Source organism: Lampetra planeri, chromosome 54, assembly GCF_965212315.1.
Source record: "Lampetra planeri chromosome 54, kcLamPlan1.2.h2, whole genome shotgun sequence".
Taxonomy (NCBI): domain Eukaryota; kingdom Metazoa; phylum Chordata; class Hyperoartia; order Petromyzontiformes; family Petromyzontidae; genus Lampetra; species Lampetra planeri.
In genome coordinates this window covers 6,154,574-6,179,831 of record NC_136160.1, presented here as the reverse complement: position 1 = coordinate 6,179,831, position 25,258 = coordinate 6,154,574, and the positions used below count along the sequence as shown (strand labels likewise).

General features: G+C 50.6%; 1 protein-coding gene across 1 annotated transcript; it reads right to left on the bottom strand.

Moving 5' to 3' along the window:
- Nucleotides 1–1,644: 1,644 nt before the first annotated feature.
- On the bottom strand, nt 1,645–18,849 carry LOC144735125 (bromodomain-containing protein 9-like). The gene is made up of 11 exons (XM_078617542.1): nt 18,364–18,849; nt 17,067–17,205; nt 16,189–16,246; nt 12,345–12,489; nt 11,609–11,719; nt 8,507–8,724; nt 7,619–7,736; nt 6,960–7,046; nt 5,422–5,707; nt 2,839–3,010; nt 1,645–2,112 (listed from the first exon to the last, which is right to left on the bottom strand). The coding sequence occupies exons 1-11, from the start codon at nt 18,847–18,849 to the stop codon at nt 1,941–1,943; spliced, it is 1,992 nt and encodes a 663-aa protein (XP_078473668.1). The 3' UTR covers nt 1,645–1,940.
- Between the last annotated feature and the right edge of the window lie 6,409 nt (nt 18,850–25,258).

Genomic DNA, 25,258 nt, shown 5'->3' with positions numbered 1-25,258 from the left:
ACACAGTACACCCACACACAGTACACACACAGCACCCAACGCTGTCCCCACGTCCGACCATGCAGCCGCATGTGAAGTGAATTCAAGGCGCGTAACATGGTGGATTTTGCACAGAAATAAGTTAGCCACACACAAACACACACAAACACACATCGTCCCCGAGTGATGGTCCGACTTACGATATTTCGATCTTACGATGGCGATAGACAAAATTGTAAGATATTTTACATTTCGCGCGGCAGGCAAACGCAGCAGCGTACGAGGTACGATGCTGCACGTTCGGACGCTGCCGGGATGTACTGAACGCATCTCCCGCCTTGTGTGATGCAGATAGGATTGTTTCCTGAAAAAACTTTCAATGAAATTGCAGTTCATATAGGTAGGCTAAGAATTTACCTTGTTTTTTTTACTTTACATTTTACTGTGCAATACAGTATTGTAATTAATAAATACATACAGCATATAGTTTATACAGTACGGTACTGTAAATTGCTCTGTTTTGCTCAATTATCACCATTCTTTAAGACTCCTGGGTAGGCGATGCCATCTTCGACTTACGATATTTTTGACTTACGATCGGGGTCGTCGTAACGCATCTCCATCATAAGTAGAGGACTACCTGTTATACGTGAAATCGCACAAACCGAACCCGCGTAGAGCGAGGGAAACCTGTGCCAGGGACATGGGAAAGCGCAGTGCCTCTAGCATGGGAGCTCAGAAGTAGTTCTGGGATCTCTCGTTCTGTGAGCCATTCGCGAAGACACGGGGTGGGTGCACTGCCCTGCGAGGGATCCGATTGGACGCACAATCGGAATGTGCTTGAAGAGACGGACAAAATGAAACTACAAGGGTCAAAATAAAATCGTGTAAGTCTCACCGACACTTACTGCCTACGGCCAATCCCATACTCGATACATCTCGGAAGCAAAGCAGGTTTTGAGCGCTTGGACTGGCGAAGGCCATGCATACACAGGTGTGGTAGGTTACTGTGGGGCTACATTGTCAGCAGAGGGCATCAGTGCTGACCAGTACATGGAGTGGGAGCGCCCATATCAGACAGGGAGGGTCCTTGCCTATAACTATAAACTATTTTATTTTATTTTACCAGGTAAGGCCCACTGAGCTGTATATTTATTCTTCTTGGTTCTTTCGGTAAAGTCACGTAGAAGGGAAATAACAAAATAATAAAAGTAAAACATAATAAAATACAATTCTCACGACGTTTCGGCCACAACGCAAGCAGCCGTCCTCAGGTGAAGAACAGGTCTGTCGGGAAGACAGTCACGAAAGCTTGAAATCGAAATGTATATTTATTCTTCAGAAGCGACCTGGCTATCACGAGTGATAGCTCAACGAAGTGGCTTATCACGTGGACATTTATAGCAACCAAATACTCTAAACCAATAAACTGGCAGTTCAGCGGCATTGCTTCAAAGGAGCCTGAGCCTGCTGACAAGGCAGTGGACGTCAAAGCCGGTCCTCAGTTTTCTTGTGCCGATTTAATGCTCCTAGAATTCATCTTCTTGGTTCTTTCGGTAAAGTGACGTAGAAGGAAAATAATAAAATAATAAAATAAAACATAATAAAATAATTCTCACGACGTTTCGTTGTGGCCGAAACGTCGTGAGAATTATTTTATTATGTTTTATTTTTATTATTTTATTATTTTCCTTCTACGTGACTTTACCGAAAGAACCAAGAAGATCAATCCCTGCAGTCACGAAAGCTTTAAATCGAAATTTAAGCTCCTAGAATTATTCGCTCCCAGGAGGCCGTGGGACTGATGAGATGTGTAGAGAGAGAGAGAGATGCTGTGAAGGAGCTATATTATCCGCTTGTTGATTTGACGACGGTAAAGTTCTTCACAGGTTTTGTCAAGAATACTTTACGTCATGTTTCCGTATGCGGAGTGGACTGGCGAAATGACCGCGCGTGTTCATTTAAAAAAACAAATTTGCTACTCCCCGTTGTCCCACAATCCCTTGGGGCGGGGTCGTGACCTCGTGTAGCAGGCGCAGCGTGCGCGAGTGCTCCCCGCTGGTGAGGGCGTCGAGAAGATCATCCACCACACGCGCCGCGCACTCCCCGCAGCCCTTGGCGAACTCCTGCAGACTGCACAAAGACAAAGATCCACCGTATAGCCTTGGACAGACTGTTGGGGCAAGTGCAGCTACTGCACCTAATGGGCCAGCACCACGCCTGGCCACATTCGTCTCCCCGATGCTGATGTTTACACACATCGCACCGGGTAATCATTTTAAGGCTGAGTCGACCCAGAAGCGGCCCCAGCACCGGTGCAGACATCCGTCACCGATCTCGGCAGTGACCGGGATTCGGCTTGCCCGGTTCGCGGTTCGTAGCGCAGTGCGCTAACCACCACGCTGCCGCTCCCCACTCTACACCCGTAGGTTGTACACAGGTGCACGCACGCACACACGCACACGTGCCACACATTCATTAGTTGATTGCGCACAGTCAGCGAAGGACCGTCACGTCAAACCGCGTGACCTCTTGCGACAGCATTCGCGTTGATTGCTCTTCGTGGCCGTACACCGACGTCTCGAGCGATTTGTTTGATCCACGGATCACCGGGGGGGGGGCGACTATGTGGGCGACTATGTGGGCGACTATGTGGGCGACTATGTGGGCGACTATGTGGGCGACTATGGGGGCGACTATGGGGGCGGCACCATTCCTTTGACGTTCGCAGTCCACCTGGAACGTCAACCGTCGACTGGCACGCGGGCGTGCTCATCCGACCACGAACCCGGCTCACCTTTAACCGCGCGGTACTCCAACGCGGGACCCCGGCGGCCGCCGGCCTGGGAGAGGCCTCACCTGAGCGCGTACTGCACGGCGGCGTCGTCCCCCCCGTAGGTGGAGCAGAGCAGCTGGGAGGAGGAGGCGGCGCCGTCGAGCAGGCCGGCGAGGGGGCCTTCGTAGGGCGGCGGCGGTGGCGGCGGCGGCACCGGCGGCTGCCCGCTGTAGGGGCCGTAGTTCAGGTACGTCACTGTCGCGGCGGGCACGGGGGGGGGGGGGCGCGGGGGAACGGAGAGGAAGGGGGTTGAGTGGCTCCCGCCGGGTAGGCGAGTTAGGTGGACACAGAGGGGGGGGGGGGAGTTAGGCGAATAAAAAAAGGTCGAGGTAAAGGCACGGCCCTGCAATTGCTCGCTCGCGCCACCGCTGGGGTTGGCAAGTGCCTCCCCGCCGGATAGATGACAGCTATTTTAAACCGCCGAGGCAGCCGTGTGCATGGGGGGACCTTAGCGTGAGAGAGACGGCGGTGGCTTGTGGAAGGCCTTCGTCAGGCAGCAGTGGATGGATCACGGCTGGCGATGAAGGCGACGATGATCGCGAGGAGTGCGGAATTCAAATCTGGGTTGAACCTGGCGGCGGCGACGTGGCGGTGAAGCGGCCGGGCGATTTGCCCATCACGCTGCGATAGCCAACATCCCTAAAACTAAACTCTTTGGTTCTTTCGGTAAAGTCACGCAGGTGGAAAACAATAGATCGCGACGTTTCGATCGCAACGCGAGCAATCGTCATCAGGTGGGACAACCACGGCAAGAAACAGCTGCTGAAGTAGGCGAGAGATCTGCCGTGGCACGAGGTTATATAGTGTATAGTGTAGTGTATAGTGTAGTGTATAGTGTAGTGTATAGTGCAGTGTATAGTGCAGTGTATAGTGTATAGTGTAGTGTATATGTATAGTGTAGTGTATAGTGTAGTGTATAGTGTAGTGTATAGTGTAGTGTATAGTGTAGTGTATAGTGTAGTGTATAATGTAGTGTATAGTGTAGTGTATATGTATAGTGTAGTGTATAGTGTAGTGTATAGTGTAGTGTATAGTGTATAGTGTAGTGTATAGTGTAGTGTAGTGTATAGTGTAGTGTATAGTAGTGTAGTGTATAGTAGTGTAGTGTATAGTAGTGTAGTGTATAGTAGTGTAGTGTATAGTAGTGTAGTGTAGTGTATAGTGTAGTGTATGGTGTAGTGTATAGTGTAGTGTATAGTGCAGTGTGTAGCATAGTGTGTAGTGTATAGTGTAGTGTATGGTGTAGTGTAGTGTATAGTGTAGTGTGTAGTGTATAGTGTAGTGTATAGTAGTGTATAGTGTGTAGTGTAGTGTATAGTGTAGTGTATGGTGTAGTGTATAGTAGTGTATAGTGTAGTGTATAGTGTAGTGTATAGTGTAGTGTACTAGTACAGCACTAGTGTGTAGTGTCTAGTGTAGTGTATAGTAGTGTAGTGTATAGTGTAGTGTATAGTAGTGTAGTGTATAGTGTAGTGTATTATGTTGTGTATAGTGTAGTGTACTAGTACAGCACGCCGGTGTGTTGCAGAGCAAAGCCACAACATTTACAATCCGAGTTCGACGTTTCGCCAGTAATTACAACCAGCTTCATCAGGCGACAGCCAGATTTGTGGAGAAGTGCACCTGCTTCGTTCCTGATATAGAGGCGTAGATGTGTTGACCACCCTTCTGCGCTCTTGCACAATGATGGGGGGGGGGGGGGGTTACTGAGGCAGCGTACATTATGCAACTACAATTCCTTATAGAGGAAACGCATAGTAATTAACTGCTTACTAACATATTATATAATTATAATACCCCCCCCCCCTCCTCCGCCTCTGATTTCTGCAACTGATTGGGTTCCGTGATGGCGTCGTCTTGCTGCTGCTCGATTTAAGACCAGAAGCAGATGGATGGCTTCACTAATCTGGCAAATCGCCCGATGATGCTGGATGTGTAATTACCAGCGAAACGCCGCATTCAACTTGTCAATGTTGTGGATTTGCTCTCCAACACACCGGTGGGCTAAAGTCGTAACTAATTGGCGCATTCTATGAGATCTCTTTTACCAGTGGCAAAATATAGTAGTAGGTTTTTACCCTTTTAAACTGGTACAAAACTGACACCTTTATTCAAGGCATCATTTTTGCAATAACCACAACACAAGTAGTCAAAAAAGCAAACAAAAATAAGCTTCTTTTTGCTTGCTTTTTCAACTACTTGTGTTGTGGTGATTGCAAACATGATGCCTTGAATAAAGGTGTCAGTTTTGTACCAGTTTAAAAGGGTAAAAACCTACTACTATAATTGGCGTATTGTTTACGTTGCAAACCCTATTGGCTGTGGCGGGCGGTGGAGGGTTACGACACATTTAATCTTGCGCGATCTAACCCAATAACCTGTATTATGAGCATCATCATTGTTGGCCAAACATTCCAACATAGGACAGCAGAACTTGGGCAATTGGTGGCGCCTTTCTGCTTGTCTGTGGTTTTCCACGCCTCTGGTTCATTCTCTGTAAGGGGCTCAACGAAAACTGTCCACTTTACAAGTTCTACATTCGAAAGTTGTTACCACCGCCACCGCCACCATCATCATCATCATCATCGCAGAGTCATGTTCCACACCTGGCCTCAACTTTCCCCGTCGGTCGTCCCTGAAGCCGGGAGGCACCGGGATTCCGGGATGAATCTTTCCGACGAGGACGCCCATGTTCACCGGATACATCTCCTCCTCTTCACAGCCAAACACGCACGCACACACGTACACACACACGTACACACGCACACGTACACACACACACGCACACACACATACACACACACGTACACACGCACACGTACACACACACGTACACACACACGTACACACGCACACGCACACACGCACACGTACACACGCACACACGCACACACGCACACACGTACACACACACGTACACACGCACACGTACACACACACGTACACACACACGTATACACGCACGTACACACACACGTACACACACACACACACGTACACACACACGTACACACACACACACACACGTACACACACACACGTACGCACACACACGTACGCACACACGCACGTACACACGCACGTACACACGCACACGTACACACGCACACGTACACACGTACACACACGTACACACGCACGTACACACACACATACACACACACGTACACACGCACGTACACACGCACGTACACACACACACACACACATGTACACACACACACGTACACACACACATGTACACACACACATGGAAACACACACATGTACACACACACATGTACACACACACATGTACACACACACATGGAAACACACACATGTACACACGCACGTACACACGCACGTACACACACACGTACACACACACACACGTACACACACGTACACACGCACACACACACACGTACACACACACACGTACACGTACACACGCACGTACACACGTACACACACGCACGTACACACACACGTACACACGCACGTACACACACACGTACACACACGCACACACACACACGTACATACGCACGTACACACGCACGCACGGCAAATTACAACACGGGACAGGCCGCCACTGCTACTACAACCACCATAACCATCACTATAACCAACACCACTTCTACCACAACCACCATGACCATCACTATAACCAACACCACTTCTACCACAACCACCATAACCATCACTATAACCAACACCACTTCTACCACAACCACCATGACCATCACCGTGACCACCACCACTGCTACTACAACCACCACCATTACTACAACACCCACGGCAACTACCACCAGCACCACCACCACTGCCGCCAACACCACTCCAACCACCAGGACCACCGCTGGCTTCACGACCATCACCGCCTGGGCTAGGGGGTGTAGACAGACGCGAGCCCATTGTACGTCCGTATGTATGTTGAACTTCTTTCGCACCGTAGGCAGCCAACTGCGCCAATTGAAAGGTGCATCGTTTGGCACCGGCGCTCCGGGAGACGGAATCGGACCGGCCACCACTGGTTTGGAAGCCCGTGCGATAACCACTTCACGGCACGGTGGCGGTAGCACTGTGGCCTGGCCGCGAGGCTCGGTGGGGGGGGGGGGGGGGCAGGGGGGGACAAGGGCCCCCCACGAGGTCTCCGTGCGATGACGTTACCCTCGGTGTCCGGGTCCGAAGGGTTGACGACCGCAAGCGACGTGGAGCCACCGCAGTCCCGCCGGAGGAACCCGATCTGGCACCCGCAGACCCCGGGCGCAGATCCGGGCAGGTTCGGGCAAACCCGGGCAGATCGGGAGAGATCGGGATAGATTCCGGGCCACAGGGAGGAGTGGGAACAGAGCGAGAAAAGGGAGAGTGAGCAGGAGGGGACGGTGCAGAGAGTGGAGTGGGATAGGACGCCGCCGATGACGCTGACGCTGACACTATCTGTGTCTGGGAAGAGAGGAGAGACGTAAGGGGAGAAGGGGAGAGTGGAGGGAAAGGAGAGAGAGAGAGAGAGCAGAGGGGAGAATGTAGAATGGAGAGGAGATTGGGGTGTGGATGGGAGAGAGTGTCGAGAGAGGAGGCAGAGATTGATGTCTTGGGGTGGCACAGGGGGCATTGAAGAGCAACTGCATGGAAGGTCCGAGTGGGCTGGGTGGACACACAGGGATGAGCGGGCTGGGTGGGACGAGCGGGCTGGGTGGGTGGACACACAGGGACGAGCGGGCTGGGTGGGACGAGCGGGCTGAGTGGGACGAGCGGGCTGGGTGGGACGAGCGGGCTGGGTGGCCACCCAGGGACGAGCGGGCTGGGTGGACGCACCTTGCTGCGGGGGCGGCCGTGCTGCAGGCGCTCGCGCGCCTCGTCGGCCGCGTGCTCGGCCAGCGCGGTGACGTCCTCCTCGCCCGTGCTGCTGCCCCCCGTGCTGCCCCCCGTGCTGCTGCCCGCGAGGCTGCACGCACTCGACTCCGGCGTGTAGGCCGCCGCCGCCGCCGCGGGGAAGCTGGGACGTGCGGGGCGGGGGGAGGAGTGGTGGGGGGTGGGGGGGCGGCGGGCGGCGGGGGGCACGACAACACAAACGGCGCGATACGCTCGCGCGACACACGCACGCGCCGTGATACGCGCGCGTGCTCTCAAATGAGATTGTGCGGGTCAGTGGCGGTGGTGGAGGGAGCACCATCATTGCCACCACCCCACTGCCAAAGGTACAGACAAAGTTCCCCTGTGTAGCCTTAATAGATTGTTGGGGCAAGTGCTGTGAGCGAGCAGCTATGAAGGCCGGCACGGCACACGAGGGGATGGTAGGCTAGCACCACGCCCAGCTGCCTTTGTCTCCCTAGTGCTACTCGTACGAGTCGACGCAGGGGAGGCCCAGGACCAGTTCAAATAACCGTGAGCGGGAGTTGAACCCGGGTTGCCGGGTTCGTAGCGCAACGTGCTAACCGCTACACTACCGCTCCCGACCACCACCATTAACCACCATTGCCACCACCACTAACACCACCATTGCCACCACCACTAACACCACCATTGCCACCACCACTAACACCACCATTGCCATCACCAGCACCGCTGCCACCATTGCCATCACCGCCACCACCGTTATCATCACCATCACGACCATTGCCATCACAATTACCACCACCACCACCGCCACCACCGCCACCACCACCACCATCATAACCACCACCGCCTCCCTGCCCCCGGCACCTCAGTGCGTCCCTGCCGGACTTGCGTGCTCGCCGGCCGGCCTCGGTGCGCTCGGCAGGCGAGAGGGAGCCGTGGTCGCTGTTGGCACCGCCGGGCAGCAGCAACAGCAGCGGAGAGGATGAGGAGCAGCAGCCACCCTCGCCGTAGATGGCGGCCTCCTGCGAGCGGTCCATGCTGTGCATGAACACCATGCTCCGCTTGAGCAGCAGCAGCTTCTCCTGTGGTGCCCACAGATGGGGTTAGGGGTTAGGGGCGACGTGCTAGGAGTGGTGATAGGGAGAGGTTTGGGTTAGATGTTAGAGGTTAGGGGTTAGGAGTGGAGATAGGTTTGGGTTAAAGGTTAGGGGTTAGGAGTGGAGATAGGTTTGGGTTAGAGGTTAGAGGTTAGGGGTTAGGAGTGGAGATAGGTTTGGGTTAGAGGTTAGGGGTTAGGAGTGGAGATAGGTTTGGGTTAGAGGTTAGGGGTTAGGGGTTAGGAGTGGAGATAAGTTTGGGTTAGAGGTTAGGGGTTAGGAGTGGAGATAGGTTTGGGTTAGAGGTTAGGGGTTAGGAGTGGAGATAGGTTTGGGTTAGAGGTTAGGGGTTAGGAGTGGAGATAGGTTTGGGTTAGAGGTTAGGGGTTAGGAGTGGAGATAGGTTTGGGTTAGAGGTTAGAGGTTAGGAGTGGAGATAGAGTTTGGTTAGAGGTTAGGGGTTAGGAGTGGAGATAGGTTTGGGTTAGAGGTTAGAGGTTAGGAGTGGAGATAGAGTTTGGTTAGAGGTTAGGGGTTAGGAGTGGAGATAGGTTTGGGTTAGAGGTTAGAGGTTAGGAGTGGAGATATAGTTTGGTTAGAGGTTAGGGGTTAGAGGTTAGGAGTGGAGATAGAGTTTGGTTAGAGGTTAAGGGTTAGCAGTAGAGATAGGTTAGAGGTTAGAGGTTAGGGGTTAGGAGTGGAGATAGGTTTGGGTTAGAGGTTAGGTGTTAGGAGTGGAGATTGGTTTGGGTTAGAGGTTAGGGGTTAGGAGTGGAGATAGAGTTTGGTTAGAGGTTAGAGGTTAGGGGTTAGGAGTGGAGATAGGTTTGGGTTAGATGTTAAAGGTTAGGGGTTAGGAGTGGAGATAGGTTTGGGTTAGAGGTTAGGGGTTAGGGGTTAGGAGTGGAGATAGGTTTGGGTTAGAGGTTAGAGGTTAGGGGTTAAGAGTGGAGATAGGTTTGGGTTAGATGTTAAAGGTTAGGGGTTAGGAGTGGAGATAGGTTTGGGTTAGAGGTTATGGGTTAGGAGTGGAGATAGGTTTGGGTTAGAGGTTAGGGGTTAGGAGTGGAGATAAAGTTGGGTTAGAGGTTAGGGGTTAGGAGTGGAGATAGATTTGGGTTAGAGGTTAGGGGTTAGGAGTGGAGATAGGTTTGGGTTAGAGGTTAGGGGTTAGGAGTGGAGATAGGTTTGGATTAGAGGTTAGAGGTTAGGAGTGGAGATAGGTTTGGGTTAGAGGTTAGGGGTTAGGAGTGGAGATAGGTTTGGGTTAGAGGTTAGAGGCTAGGGGTTAGGAGTGGAGATAGGGTTGGGTTAGAGGTTAGGGGTTAGGAGTGGAGATAGAGTTGGGTTAGAGGTTAGGGGTTAGGAGTGGAGATAGAGTTGGGTTAGAGGTTAGGGGTTAGGAGTGGAGATAGATTTGGGTTAGAGGTTATAGGTTAGAGGTTAGGAGTGGAAATAGATTTGGGTTAGAGGTTAGGGGTTAGGAGTGGAGATAGAGTTGGGTTAGAGGTTAGAGGTTAGGGGTTAGGAGTGTAGATTGGTTTGGGTTAGAGGTTAGGGGTTAGGAGTGGAGATAGGTTTCGGTTAGAGGTTAGGGGTTAGGAGAGGAGATAGGTTTGGGTTAGAGGTTAGGGGTTAGGAGTGGAGATAGGTTAGAGGTTAGAGGTTAGGGGTTAGGAGTGGAGATAGGTTTGGGTTAGAGGTTAGGTGTTAGGGGTTAGGAGTGGAGATAGGTTTGGGTTAGAGGTTAGAGGCTAGGGGTTAGGAGTGGAGATAGATTTGGGTTAGAGGTTATAGGTTAGAGGTTAGGAGTGGAGATAGATTTGGGTTAGAGGTTAGGGGTTAGGAGTGGAGATAGAGTTGGGTTAGAGGTTAGAGGTTAGGGGTTAGGAGTATAGATTGGTTTGGGTTAGAGGTTAGGGGTTAGGAGTGGAGATAGGTTTGGGTTAGAGGTTAGGGGTTAGGAGTGGAGATAGAGTTGGGTTAGAGATTAGAGGTTAGGGGTTAGGAGTGGAGATAGATTTGGGTTAGAGGTTATAGGTTAGAGGTTAGGAGTGGAGATAGATTTGGGTTAAAGGTTAGGGGTTAGGAGTGGAGATAGAGTTGGGTTAGAGGTTAGAGGTTAGGGGTTAGGAGTGTAGATTGGTTTGGGTTAGAGGTTAGGGGTTAGGAGTGGAGATAGGTTTCGGTTAGAGGTTAGGGGTTAGGAGAGGAGATAGGTTTGGGTTATAGGTTAGGGGTTAGGAGTGGAGATAGGTTTGGGTTAGAGGTTAGGGGTTAGGGGTTAGGAGCGGAAATAGAGTTGGGTTAGAGGTTAGAGGTTAGGAGTGGAGATAGGTTTGGGTTAGAGGTTAGATGTTAGGGGTTAGGAGTGGAGATAGATTTGGGTTAGAGGTTAGGAGTTAGGAGTGGAGATAGAGTTGGGTTAGAGGTTAAAGGTTAGGGGTTACAAGTGGAGATAGAGTTGGGTTAGAGGTTAGAGGTTAGGGGTTAGGAGTGGAGATAGGTTTGGGTTAGAGGTTAGAGGTGATGGTTAGGAGTGGAGATGTGGATAGAGTTGGGCTAGAAGTTAGGGTTCAGAATGGAGACAAGGAGATAAGGCTGGGTTAGGATTCGGGATGGACACAGGGAGCGAGGGATAGTCTTGGGGTTATAGATGGAGATCAAGTTGGGAAAATGGTTGGGGTTGGCGATGGGTTTATAGCAGAGGCTGTGTGTTTAAATGGCACCTGAAGGTATCTAAGAGGCAACTCTGTGATATCCACTTCTGTGGACCGTTCTCTAACACAGGGCAACGTCACATGACACCGATTTATAATTGGGGAAAAACAAGGCGAACATTTATTTTAATAAATATTTTTTTACAAACCTTGCACATCATCTTGAATCCCGTGTGCAGGAGCTTTCTGGCTGCCTTGTAGTACACGGTCTCCGGGCGGTTGTAGGTCATCGCATTGTCACACATCAGCTTGAAGTCCCCCTGTGGTGTAAAAGAGCTGCGGTGAAGCACGGCGGGTGGTAGGGACGGACGTGTGTTTACGACTTTCGGATTATCCGGAGCAAAAGTCGAAGAAAAAAAAGATCGGACCGAGATGCGACGGTTGGGGCGATCCAGAAATGAAATTTGCTTCGGATCGACCGCGGGAGTGCGACGTCACGAGAAACGGTGACGTAACTTGCATCGCTCCACTTCCGCGCTTCCTCCACCGAAGCTGAAGTCACTTTTGTCCGCACGCAGACGTTACATTTAGTAACGTAAATGATGTGAAGATATTTTTTCGACTTAAAGCTTTCGTGACTGCAGGGATTCATCCTATTGGTTCTTTCGGTAAAGTCACGTAGAAGGGAAATAATAAAATAATAAAAATAAAACATAATAAAATTCTCACGACGTTTCGGCCACAACGCAAGCAGCCGTCCTCAGGTGAAGAAACGGAGCTGTCCCTTCTACGTGACTTTACCGAAAGAACCAAGCAGATCTGAAGACCCAAAACATTTGTCTTCAACGTCAGGGCATCTCATCTCAGCACATTTTTTATTTTTATTTTCAAGAGCACCCCCAGCGGCAGCTGTCCCTGTGGGCACAACGTGACGGTGGCACGGACCTTAAACTCGGTGAGCGACTGGTAGGCGTTGCGTTCGATCTTGTCCTTCATGCTGCTGAAGTCCATCGGGTGCTTGATGATCATGGAGTAGCCCGGAGCGATCATGTCCGTCACAGGCAGCGCAAAAAATCCGTGCGGGTCCCTCCTGGGGAAGGAAGGCAAACCACGAGAACGTCGCACTCCCATTTGGAGAATGGCTCCCAGCACGCGTGTAGCGCCGTAGATGGGCCACACTTACCGGCAGTGGTGGACGGGGTCCATCTGCAGGTACCTCGGACCCCCAGGGGAGGGGCCACTGTGCAAGCCCAAGAGGGGGGGGAGCTGCTGGGGGCTCAGGATCCCAGACAGCGGAGCCCCTTGGCGCCACCAACGGGGGGTTGCGAGGGATCTATGATCCCACGCAACCCCACCCCTCGATGGGCAAGGGGGATGAAAGGGCACCTCCCCAGCTGATCGGGGCCAGTCGCAGCTGAAGACCCAAGACCGGCCAGCTTAGGACCCTGGACCCCTTCGTCCCGCTTGTCCTTGTAAGGGCCGGGACGCTGTGCGGGCCAGTGGTGGGACTCTGGGACTCCCGGCTCTACGTCCTTGTAAGGGCGAGGTCCGAGGAAGCCAGAGTCTAGACCCGCACCTTGGCTGGGTCTGGTCAGGTAGCCTCCCCTAGGGTAATCGTAGCCGGAGGACCCGAGAGCGTAGCCAGTGTCAGGCACGCTAGGAGTAGGTTGTGTCCCTTGGCTGTGTCAGTACTGAGTGGTGTGTTGTAATAAAGAAGTTACCTCTGAAAAGTGTCTCCGGAACCCATTACACGTGGAATCACGCGCCGCTCATCCTTAACGTTTATAATTTTCAAGGTCCACGCCTGTGTTGTATTTGTCTGCCTGTGAGATTGAAGCACTGCACGTGCTAATCAGAGGTGCAGGGGAAGGACAACAAACTATGGGTCTCTGTGTGAGCCTATGGGTCTCTGTGTGAGTCTATGTGTCTCTGTGTGAGTCTATGGTTCTGTGTGAATCTATGGGTCTCTGTGTGAGTCTATGGTTCTGTGTGAATCTATGGGTCTCTGTGTGAGTCTATGTGTCTCTGTGTGAGTCTATGGGTCTCTGTGTGAATCTATGGGTCTCTGTGTGAGCCTATGGGTCTCTGTGTGAGTCTATGGGTCTCTGTGTGAGTCTATGGGTCTCTGTGTGAGTCTATGGGTCTCTGTGTGAGTCTATTTGTCTCTGTGTGAGTCTATGTGTCTCTGTGTGAGTCTATGGGTCTCTGTGTGAGCCTATGGGTCTCTATGTGAGTCTATGGGTCTCTGCGTGAGTCTATGGGTCTCTGCGTGAGTCTATGTGTCTCTGTGTGAGTCTATGGGTCTCTGTGTGAGTCTATGGGTCTCTGTGTGAGCCTATGGGTCTCTGTGTGAGTCTATGTGTCTCTGTGTGAGTCTATGGGTCTCTGTGTGAGTCTATGTGTCTCTGTGTGAGTCTATGGGTCTCTGTGTGAGTCTATGGGTCTCTGTGTGAGTCTATGTGTCTCTGTGTGAGTCTATGGGTCTCTGTGTGAGTCTATGTGTCTCTGTGTGAGTCTATGGGTCTCTGTGTGAGTCTATGTGTCTCTGTGTGAGTCTATGTGTCTCTGTGTGAGTCTATGGGTCTCTGTGTGAGTCTATGTGTCTCTGTGTGAGTCTATGTGTCTCTGTGTGAGTCTATGTGTCTCTGTGTGAGTCTATGGGTCTCTGTGTGAGTCTATGGGTCTCTGTGTGAGTCTATGGGTCTCTGTGTGAGTCTATGGGTCTCTATGTGAGTCTATGGGTCTCTGCGTGAGTCTATGTGTCTCTGTGTGAGTCTATGTGTCTCTGTGTGAGTCTATGGGTCTCTGTGTGAGTCTATGTGTCTCTGTGTGAGTCTATGTGTCTCTGTGTGAGTCTATGGGTCTCTGTGTGAGTCTATGTGTCTCTGTGTGAGTCTATGTGTCTCTGTGTGAGTCTATGGGTCTCTGTGTGAGTCTATGTGTCTCTGTGTGAGTCTATGTGTCTCTGTGTGAGTCTATGGGTCTCTGTGTGAGTCTATGGGTCTCTGTGTGAGTCTATGTGTCTCTGTGTGAGTCTATGGGTCTCTGTGTGAGTCTATGGGTCTCTGTGTGAGTCTATGTGTCTCTGTGTGAGTCTATGGGTCTCTGTGTGAGTCTATGTGTCTCTGTGTGAGTCTATGTGTCTCTGTGTGAGTCTATGGGTCTCTGTGTGAGTCTATGGGTCTCTGTGTGAGTCTATGTGTCTCTGTGTGAGTCTATGGGTCTCTGCGTGAGTCTCTGGATGTTGAACTTATTTCGCACTGTACGCAGCCAGCGCTGCTAATCGGCGTTGCGGGGGATAGACAACTAAACATAAAAAATCTGTTCTAAAGGAATGATTTTGTCAATCTGGACGATTTAAAAGTGCATAGCTCCAGTGGCTTCCTAATATCGGAAGGGAAGAGCGTTCCAGACGGCCGCAGAAGCGCATCTGAAAGCTCGCGATGCAGTGACCCTCTCCGTTCGGTGGCTCATAACAAAGGATCTTTCGACATTTACCGGTGGCTCAACGGAGTCGTGAAAATGTATTCCAGTCGATACCAATCAGAGTCATATCGTAGACGGACAGGCGTGGAGAAGATGAGGGGGGGTGGGGGATCCTGAGCAGCCTGTAACTTGAACGAGATTCTCAGCTGCAATCCCAGAAAACTGACAGTTCACTCTTCCATACGCACATTGAGTGGCACCCTAACATGGCGCGGAACGTCAGACATCGTGCTGGAAGCTTCTTCGGGTTTATAAATTCACTTTCTGAATAAGTTTCCAGCAGGGCGGCCCACTTTGAGCCGACTTAAGGATGCCATTCACAATCAACGTTGTTGGGTTTAGATCGCGTTATTTATAAATGTGTCGTAACCCTCCACCACCCGACACGGCCAATCAGAAAAAAAAGTGTCACGCTGACAAAAGACAAATAGTTCACTGCTTTATCCCACCGGTGTGTTGAAGCGTGAAACCACAACATTTACAATTTTTGAGTAGCACGACGTTTCGCTGGTAATTGCATCCAGCATCATCGGGCAATTCGCCAGAATGGTGAGGCTCTGCTCTGTCTCCCGTTCTTATATAGAGCAGCAGCAGCAGGGTGACATCATCATTAACTCATCAGGTGCAACGATTTGAGGCGGGGGGGGGGGGGATTATTGTAATTGTATACTAGATTAGTAATTATTGTAATTGTATACTAGATTAGTAATTATTGTAAATGTATACTAGATTAGTAATTATTGTAATTGTATACTAGATTAGATTAAGGATGCCACTTTGTACCCACAGGGACAGCTGCCACTGGGGGTGCCCTTTCAAAGGTGTTTGATATGAAATGTAATGCGAGCCGCTCTGAGACGCCCCAGCGTATAGGTGCGCCATACCAAAAAAAAGTAATGATTAAATTTCGATTTAAAGCTTTCGTGACTGCAGGGATTCATCTTCTTGGTTCTTTCGGTAAAGTCACGTAGAAAGGAAATAATAAAATAATAAAAATAAAACATAAATATGCTAAATTCCTTTTAATATGCAAATTATTTTGTCAAGGCGCCCTTCCCCCCTCCATCTCAGCGTAAATAGTCGCTCCAAGCCTGGAGTGTGTCATTCAGACTCTGTCTACTCGACAGACCTGCTCTCCACCTGATGACGGCTGCTTGCGTTGTGGCCGAAACGTCGTGAGAATTATTTGATGTTTTATTTTTTTTATTTTATTATTTCCATTCTACGTGACTTTACCGAAAGAACCAAGAAGAAGTAACGATTATTGTGACCGCGCTGACAACGATGACGGCGATGAAGTCACCTTTGAAGCTGTTGCAGAAGGTGCTCAAGTAACAGCTGCAGCGGCGTGAGCTCCTGGCCTGGGGGAGGCATTGAGAGCGGAATGATAACGTAGAGCTGCCTGCCAGCAATTCAAATCCAATAGATTCATAAAAAGAAACAATACTTCTAAATTCAGGCCGGAGGAAATTTGTTTGGACGGCCCAAATCGTTTGGTTGTTTCTGATTGGTCCGAAAAAGAAAGTGACGTCACTTCCCTCCTCCCAACCCCCCCCCCCCGGCCCCCCTCACAAAGTAGTGTCCACGTGGTATCGGGTGAGGCGACGATTGTCAGCACGGAGACATTTCGCACCACACGAGCACACTATGGAAACGTTCAGGAAGTCTCCCGCCAGAAAAAGTTCCGAAGTTGTCCTTAAAATATTCAACGATAGGAAATATGGAAGTGGTCTCTAATCCACAACCGCAACGCAAAACAAAAAAATAAATCACAACCCAATAAAAAAATGGCAATAATTTTGACACGAAAGAATAACATCCCCTCACTGTACTTGAGGTTAAGTCCGGTGCATCAGGTTAACTGAGAAAACAAAGTCACTTTCTTAAGAGGTGAGGCTATTTTTTACGACTCTTTTCATGTTATTAAGTGATGGAACTGATAATCGGTTTTACCGAGTAATCAAACCGACAGTGGGCTAATCAAACCGATAATCGGGATAATCGCTTCAATAATCATCGGACATCCCGGCTGTGGCCCCCTTGTCCGACTCGTCGAGCATTCAAGTTGATAATCGAGTAATTGAAGCGATAATTATCCGCAATCGATTTTTTTAAATTATGGGGGCCACGGTGGCGGGTGAGCGAGTGGGCGAGTGGGCGAGCGGGTGGACGCGGCGGTGCCTTGGTCCTTGTTGCGGCAGGCTCGCAGGGGTCGCTCCGGCACCGGCGGAGCCTTCACCTCCACCTTCTTTGGCGGAGAGAACTCCTCGTCCGCGTCGCTGCCGCTCTGCTCCTTCTCGCGATGCTTCTTCTTCTCTACCTAGACGACGCGGCGGGGTCACGCGCGGCGGGGTCGCGCGCGGCGGGGTCATGCGTGGGGTCACAGGCGGGGTCACAGGCGGGGTCACAGGCGGGGTCACAGACGGGGTCACAGGCGGGGTCACAGGCGGGGTCACAGGCAGGGTCACACGCGGAGTCACAGGCAGGGTCACAGGCGGGGTCAAAGGCGGGGTCACAGACGGGGTCACGCGGGGTCACACGTGGAGTCACATGCAGGGTCACAGGTGGGGTCACAGACGGGGTCACAGGCAGGGGTCACAGGCGGGGTCACAGGCGGGGTCACAGGTGGGGTCACAGGCGGGGTCACAGACGGGGTCACATGCGGGGTCACAGACGGGGTCACACGCGGGGTCACAGGCGGGGTCACAGATGGGGTCACAGGCAGGGTCACACGCGGGTCACATGCAGGGTCACAGGTGGGGTCACAAGTCGGTTTCAAAAGACAAAGATCCCCCATGTGTAGCCTCACCAGGCTGTTGGGGCAAGTGCTGTTAGTGAGCAACTACGAAGGCCGGCACGGCACACGAAGGGATGGGTGGCCAGCACCACGCTTCGTCTCCCTAGTGGTTATGTTGACACACTGCACCAGGTACTCATTTGAGGCTTTTTGTGTTTAGTTTGTTGTCCTTAGCCCATACCTCCAATTAGCGTGGTTGGCTACGTACGGTGAGAAAGAAGTTCAACATACATACATATACTTAAGTGTTAAAGGCTCCTATAGACTTCTAGATTGAGGCCGAGTCGACCTACGGGAGGCTCAGGACCAATGCAGCTAATCGTCACTGGTGTTGGGCGTAAGCGGGAATCAAACTTGGGTTGCTGAGTATGTAGCACAGCGCACTAACCGCTACACTACCGCTCACACGCGGGGTCACACGCGGGGTCACAGACGGGGCCATGTGAGGTCACACTCGTGGGCACACGGGGTCAGAGGAGGGGTCAAGTGGGGGGTACATGGTCGGCGATCGTGCTTGCTTGGTGATTGTAAAAGTAATCAGTCTCCAATGTCTTTGTTTTAGATGTTAAAACCCTCTCTAAATCCGCTGCCAGGTGAAGGCCCCGCAGCATTAACCGGGGCGGCCGACAGGGCTGCTACCGCGCGGCCGTTCCACCGTCACGGCTTGCGCCCCCCCCACACCTTCCTGCGCCGGCGCTCCTCATCGCCGGGCCGGCGCTCCCTCTCCTTCTCCGATTTCTTCTTCTTTTTTTTCCGGCGCTCGCGGTGCCGTTCCGAGTCTGCGTTCCGATCCGGCTCGGCGTCCGGCTCCGGTTGCGGCCCGTCAGTCGTGCCAAGCGAAGGCGAGGGCCCGGTCTTGGCGACGGCTGCGACGGTTACGGCGGCGGAGACTGGGGGCGGGCGCACCGGCGGCTCGTGCGCCGTGGCGGCGGTGGCGGTTGTGTTGGCGGCGTCGGTGTTCGCGGCGGTGGTCACGCTCGAGGCTGTTGTGGTTGTGGCGGTGGTGGAGGCGGTGGCGGGTGCGGCCGGCGAGCTGGTGGTCAGAGATGCCACCGTGGCGCCCACCACCTTGAGCACGAGGCGGAGCGGTTTGTCCGTCCGCTCTGCGGCCTCACACAGACCGGCTGGCGACAGAAACACGGCGCTCGCTCTCAATGGGGTCGTCATCATCGGCCGTCCCGCTAAATACGTCAGGGTTGCCCAACGTTGGTTGCCGTTGGCCCAACGCGAAGCCCAACGGCCCGTCCAGATTCGGGGAAGATCGATGCTATTCTGCGTTGTGTTCTGGTAACCCGATCGCATCACGAGGCCGGTCGAGATGACTGGGCAACATCGCAGAGAGGGAACGCGACTGGTTCACGCGACGGCAACAATTTATTCGAATAATGTTTGTTTTGTTTTTGGGTTAGATCACGGAAATATAAATGTGTCCTTAAATCCGCCACCACCGGGCACAACCAATTAGTAATGTTTGTCACGTTCTTTGGGTCTTTCGGTAAAGTCACGTAGATAGGTTCAAATAAAATAACAAAAAAGAAAATAAAAATAAAAATTTTAACCTATCTACGCGACTTTACCGAAAGACCCAAAGAATATGAATTCCTGCAGTCACGAAAGCTTTAAGTCAAGATTTAATGTTAGCCACGTAAACAAAACGTGTCAATTAGTGACTACAGCACTTCAGCACACCGGTGTGTTGGAGAGTAAACCCACAACATTCACAATTTTTACTCAAATTGTAATTGTGAATATAATGGTCGCGAAAGCCTACGTGTCAAACTGGCTTGATTCAAAAGTGGTACTTCTGGGTAGAGGTTGTACCTCTACAACATTGACCATCAGCCCACACCAGCAGCCCACACCACCCTGTTCAATGCCCCTATAGATGGAATCGAACAAACAAAAGTATATTATTCCTCTAAACTAAAACAACTAAAATCTTGATTTGAAGCTTTCGTGACTGCAGGAATCCATACTCATTGGTTCTTTAGGTAAAGTCACGTGGGTATAAAATAAAAATAAATCACGACGTTTCGATCGCAACACAAGCGACATAGTCAGCAGGAGAACTTTTGACATAGTCAGCAGTTCACTCCTGCTGTATCTGTTCCACCTGATGACGGCCGCTTGTGTTGCGATCGAAACGTCGTGATTTATTTTATGTTATACCCACGTGACTTTACCGAAAGAACCAACGAGTATAAAACAACTAAACTATTTTGATTTGACCAGGTATAAGGCCCATTGAGCTATGTAGCTATTTTACAGAAGCGACCTGGCTATCAACAAGTTACAGCTCAACTAAGTGGCTTATCAGGTGGACATGTATAGCAGCAGCCGAATACTCTTAACGCACGTTTCTAATTGTGGAGGGAAAAAACTGGAGGACCTGGAGAAAAATCCACGTAACCACGGGGATAAAATGCAAACTCCAAATATACAGCAGCAGGCGTCAGGGTCAAGGATCGAACCGACGACCTCCTACATACCAGGCGAGATAGTTAACATCTCGCCAGCTTAAGACTTCAATCCCCGGTTCACTGTTGAATCACGTGGTGGGCCCCATAGCTCCACTCCACCTTGGAAATTTTCACCGCAACATTTCGGCAGTTACGCACACGGCAAGATACGGTACAAGACTTCTACAGTACTGGGATTCTCTGGACTGCAAACCGGTGGGGCTTGCACAATCATGGGTGCGACTCTGAGTCTGAGTCTTTACATATACTGGATGAGGAATCCGATGAGCTATGAAGCTCTTTTCCCACGGGTTTCTAGTAGACGCACGGGGTCAGAACGTTCCAACAACAAACAATTAAAACAAATTCTAGATTTGAAGCTTTCGTGACTGCAAGGATTCATACTCTTATTCTTTCGGTAAAGTCACGTAGGTAAAAAATGAAATTAAAATTAATGAAAATAAAACAATAAAATCACGACGTTTCGGAGGCAACACAAGTCTCCGTCATCAGGTGGGACCGTCACAGCCAGATGCAGCAAATCTGGCTGTGACGGTCCCACCTGATGACGGAGACTTGTGTTGCCTCCGAAACGTCGTGATTTTATTGTTTTATTTTTATTAATTTTAAATAATAATAAAAAAACACAATAGGAGTGCAAAGTATAGGAAAGGTAAAAGAAATAACTTTACATAACAAAAATATACAAATAAAACTAAACTATTGCTTTTAAATCTTACCAGGTAAAGGCCCCCACTGAGCTTACTAGCTTCTTTTTCAGAAGCGACCTCGCCACAAACGATAGCTCAACGAAGTGGGAATTCACGCCAGGTGAGCCGACACTGGCTACACGTGTCTCATGGGAAGATCAATCGACAGCTGTCCCGTGGTGCTGTGATGTAACAATCCATGTAACACCAGCGGCACGCCAGCTGAATTCATTGCTTCATGTCCACGGCGGGTTTTCTCTTCCATTCCGCGTTATTATAGACTGTATATGGATATGCAAAGGATTGCTTGCAGTACAATGTAATTCAGTAGAGAGCTGTGTTTTAAAATGCCCACTATAATGGCGAGTATCATCATCATCATCATGCCAGTTCCAATCACAAATAATTGTCATCATTATGAAAACCATCACCATGATTTCAATCATCACATATTGATAACTTTGATAACTCTGTTGACAAATCATGCCATCACCAGCATTGTCTTCATCATCATCACAACATCCACTATGATCAAAATCGCAATAATCATTCCGCTGACAACCATCCATATACGATGACCATCATTCCCTATGCTTGACGATGTCGTGCTGATGATGGATCGTAATAACCTTTCGAATCAAAATCATCTCAAACACTTATCTCCATCACACTGATTCATCACCACCGTCATGTTGACAATAACCCACGTGATGGTGATGCTTAGAACCTCATCGCGCTGATGATCAGATAAGAAATATTACAACAATCACCACCTCAATCCCAATGATTATTGATTACCCTCATCACCGCTGTCATGTTGACAATCATCCACGTGATCGTGCTACTACTGATGGCATGCTATTGATGATGATGACACCATCACATCATCATCACCACCACCACCACCACCAAACACGTGAACCCACAAAGAGATGAAATCATCACAATCCATACCTTTGTAGTCGCGTTTTTCCGATTTGTGCTTCTTGTGTTTTTTACCCATAACTGCCGATGCTGCTGCTGCTATTGTCAATGTCTTCGCTTTGCTGCTGCTGCTACTGCTGCTATTATTGTCATCATCACCACCGCCACCACCACCACCACCGCACTCACTGCCATTAAAATTCACATCTCCTCCCGCTCGAAAACCCCGCTCCGAATTGCCTCCGGGCTCCGGTGAACGGGGCAAAGGTTTTCTCCGGCGCGTCGGGTGACTATCGAGACGGAGGGGGAGCCGCGTGGGCCTTGAGGGAAGGAGCTCTCCTCCTCTCTCATCCCACCCGCGGCATTGTTTGACAATAACACTCGGCGATGTGTGTGCCGTGTATGCGATGCGCGGCGTGCCTGCGAAGCGAATTCTTTTGCGGCGCGCCAATTGCGCATGGGCCATCGTGCGCCCCGCGAAGGCAGAGTCGGGTCTCTCCGCCAGAGGGCAGCAGTAGGCGACAGCAATGGGGGGGGGGGGCAGAAGGCAATAGCAATAGGGGGGGGGGAAGGGCAGTAAGAAATAATAGGGGGGGCAGCAGTAGGCAACAGCAATGGGGGGGGAAGGGCAGTAAGCAATAATAGGGGGGGGGCAGCAGTAGGCAACAGCAATGGGGGGGGGGGGGAAGGGCAGTAAGTAATAATAGGGGGGGGGCAGCAGTAGGCAATAGCAATGGGGGGGGGGGGGAAGGGCAGTAAGCAATAATAGGGGGGGGCAGAAGGCAATAGCAATGGGGGGGGGGGGAAGGGCAGTAAGCAATAATAGGGGGGGGGGGCAGCAGTAGGCAATAGAAATGGGGGGGGGGGGCAGCAGTAGGCAATAGCAATGGGGGGGGGGGGGGGAAGGGCAGTTAGCAATAATCGGGGGGGGGCAGCAGTAGGCAATAGCAATGGGGGGGGGGGAAGGGCAGTTAGCAATAATAGGGGGGGGGCAGCAGTAGGCAATAGCAATGGGGGGGGAAGGGCAGTAAGCAATAATAGGGGGGGGGGCAGCAGTAGGCAATAGAAATGGGGGGGGGGGGGGGCAGCAGTAGGCAATAGCAATGGGGGGGGGGGAGGGCAGTTAGCAATAATCGGGGGGGGCAGCAGTAGGCAATAGCAATGGGGGGGGCAGCAGTAGGCAATAGCAATGGGGGGGGCAGCAGTAGGCAATGGCAATGGGGGGGGGGGCAGCAGTAGGCAATAGCAATGGGGGGGGGGGCAGCAGTAGGCAATAGCAATGTGGGGGGGCAGCAGTAGGCAATAGCAATGGGGGGGGGCAGCAGTAGGCAATAGCAATGGGGGGGGGGGGGCAGCAGTAGGCTATAGCAATAGGGGGGGGGGGGCAGTAGGCAATAGGGGGGACAGCAATAGACAAAGCAATAGGGGGGGCAGCAATAGGCAATAACAATAGGGGCGGCAGGAGTAGGCATTGCAATAGGGGCGGGGGGGGGGCAGCAGTAGGGGGGGGGCAGCAGTCGACAATAACAATAGGGGGAGGGGCAGCAGGGGGCAATTGTCCGACAAGGGGCAGCGCGGGTGACGTCATAACCCGAGTCTTTTTTTAAAGGGGGGAGAAATGACGCAATCAGCTGCAACAACAACAAACAGCAAAAGTGATTTGAGAAGTTTAAAAACGAACTTGGGTGATTGCGTCACGCGCTGCGTTGTTGGCGGTGCATGCACAAGCACAATTGACAATTAGCAAAACGAGTTACTCAACACACGCGTCAATAATAGCGCTGCGTTTTAAACAACGTTTTAAACAATGTCCCTTCAAATTTCGATTTAAAGCTTTCGTGACTGCAGGGATTCATCTTATTGGTTCTTTCGGTAAATTCACGTAGAAGGGAAATAATAAAATAATAAAAATAAACCATAATAAAATCATTCTCACGACGTTTCGGCCACAACGCAAGCAGCCGTCCTCAGGTGAAGAACAGGTCTGTTGGAAAGACAGCGTCTGAATGAACACCACCAATGTCCCTTCAAACTCGCGCCACATTAAGAAGTCCTTTGAAGATGGGACACTGCCCGAAACGTCGATTATTGTTTCCCCCCCTCCTCCCCCTTTTAAGGTTGCAGTGTTATTGCCGTGACGTCATGCGTGCGCGTGTTCTGTGACTGTTACGTCATCGTACGTTTCTCGTTTGATTACGTCATTAATTTAACAGATTAATGTAACTGAGATGTGACGTCGTGCGAACACACGCGTATCTAAGGAGACGTCATCAGTTTCAAAGAAAAGTGAGATGGTGATGTCATGTCAGCAACATTGTCTGGTCCCATTGTTTACATATAATCTGTACTTGAGATGTGACGTCATGCAAGAACACGTGTGCAAACCGATCTGTTTACAAATGCAATCTTGCACATTAGATATGACGTCATTCTTTAGCGCACAAGTAGTGCAATGAAGTCATAGATGTATTTTGGATGAGGAGCGAACACGCGCATGGAGCACATGACGTTGATCCGCGTAGAAATAACCGGCCAAATATCAGAATATGTTCTAGATCTCAAGCTTTCGTGACTGCAATAATTCATGCTCTTAGGTTTTTTCGGTAAAGTCACGTAGGTAAAAATAAAAAATAAAAATAATATATATAATGATAGAAATAAAAGAATAAATCACGACGTTTCGGAGGCAACACAAGCTTCCTTCATCAGGTGTAAAAAGGCACAGCAAAATACCTACAGTTATTTAGCTCTATTATTATTTCGATTATTTTTAATATTTATTTTTAGTTTCACCTACGTGACTTTTACCGAAAAAAATCTAAGAGTATCAGAATATGTATTTTAATACTCGAGTAATCCGATGAGCTATAAAGCGCTGTTAATTGTGCTTGTACACCACTGCCAACGCAGCAGTAAAGATGAGCATCACCAAACATGTGTTTGTGAATGTCAAAGGGGCCGTCCATAAATGACGTCACGCACCCAGGGGGGGTCAGACATTTGTGACGAGGGGAAGGGTGAGAAATCTGACGTCACATCAAAATGCGCAACTTTAAATAAATATAGACAATTCTAGATTTGAAGCTTTCGTGACTGCAAGGCATCATATTCTTAGGTTTTTTCGGTAAAGTCACGTAGGTAAAACATCAAAATTAATGAAAATAAAATAAAATAAAAACTAAAATCACGACGTTTCGGAGGCAACACAAGTCTCCGTCATCAGGTGGGACCGTCACAGCCGAATTAGCTGCATCAAGTGAGGCAATGATTCAAGAAGTAATCCCTTATAAGCAAGTTGAAGGGGGGAGGAGAGGGGGGGGGCTCATCAGAATGTGGTAGCCAATGAATGGAACGCATCGGGAGGGGGGGGGCTCAAAGACAGCACGGAGTGCTAAGCACAACGCATCGGGAGGGGGAGGGAGCGGGGCCAAAACAATGGACGACGACCTGGACGCGGCTGCTGCTACACACGCCAACACAATG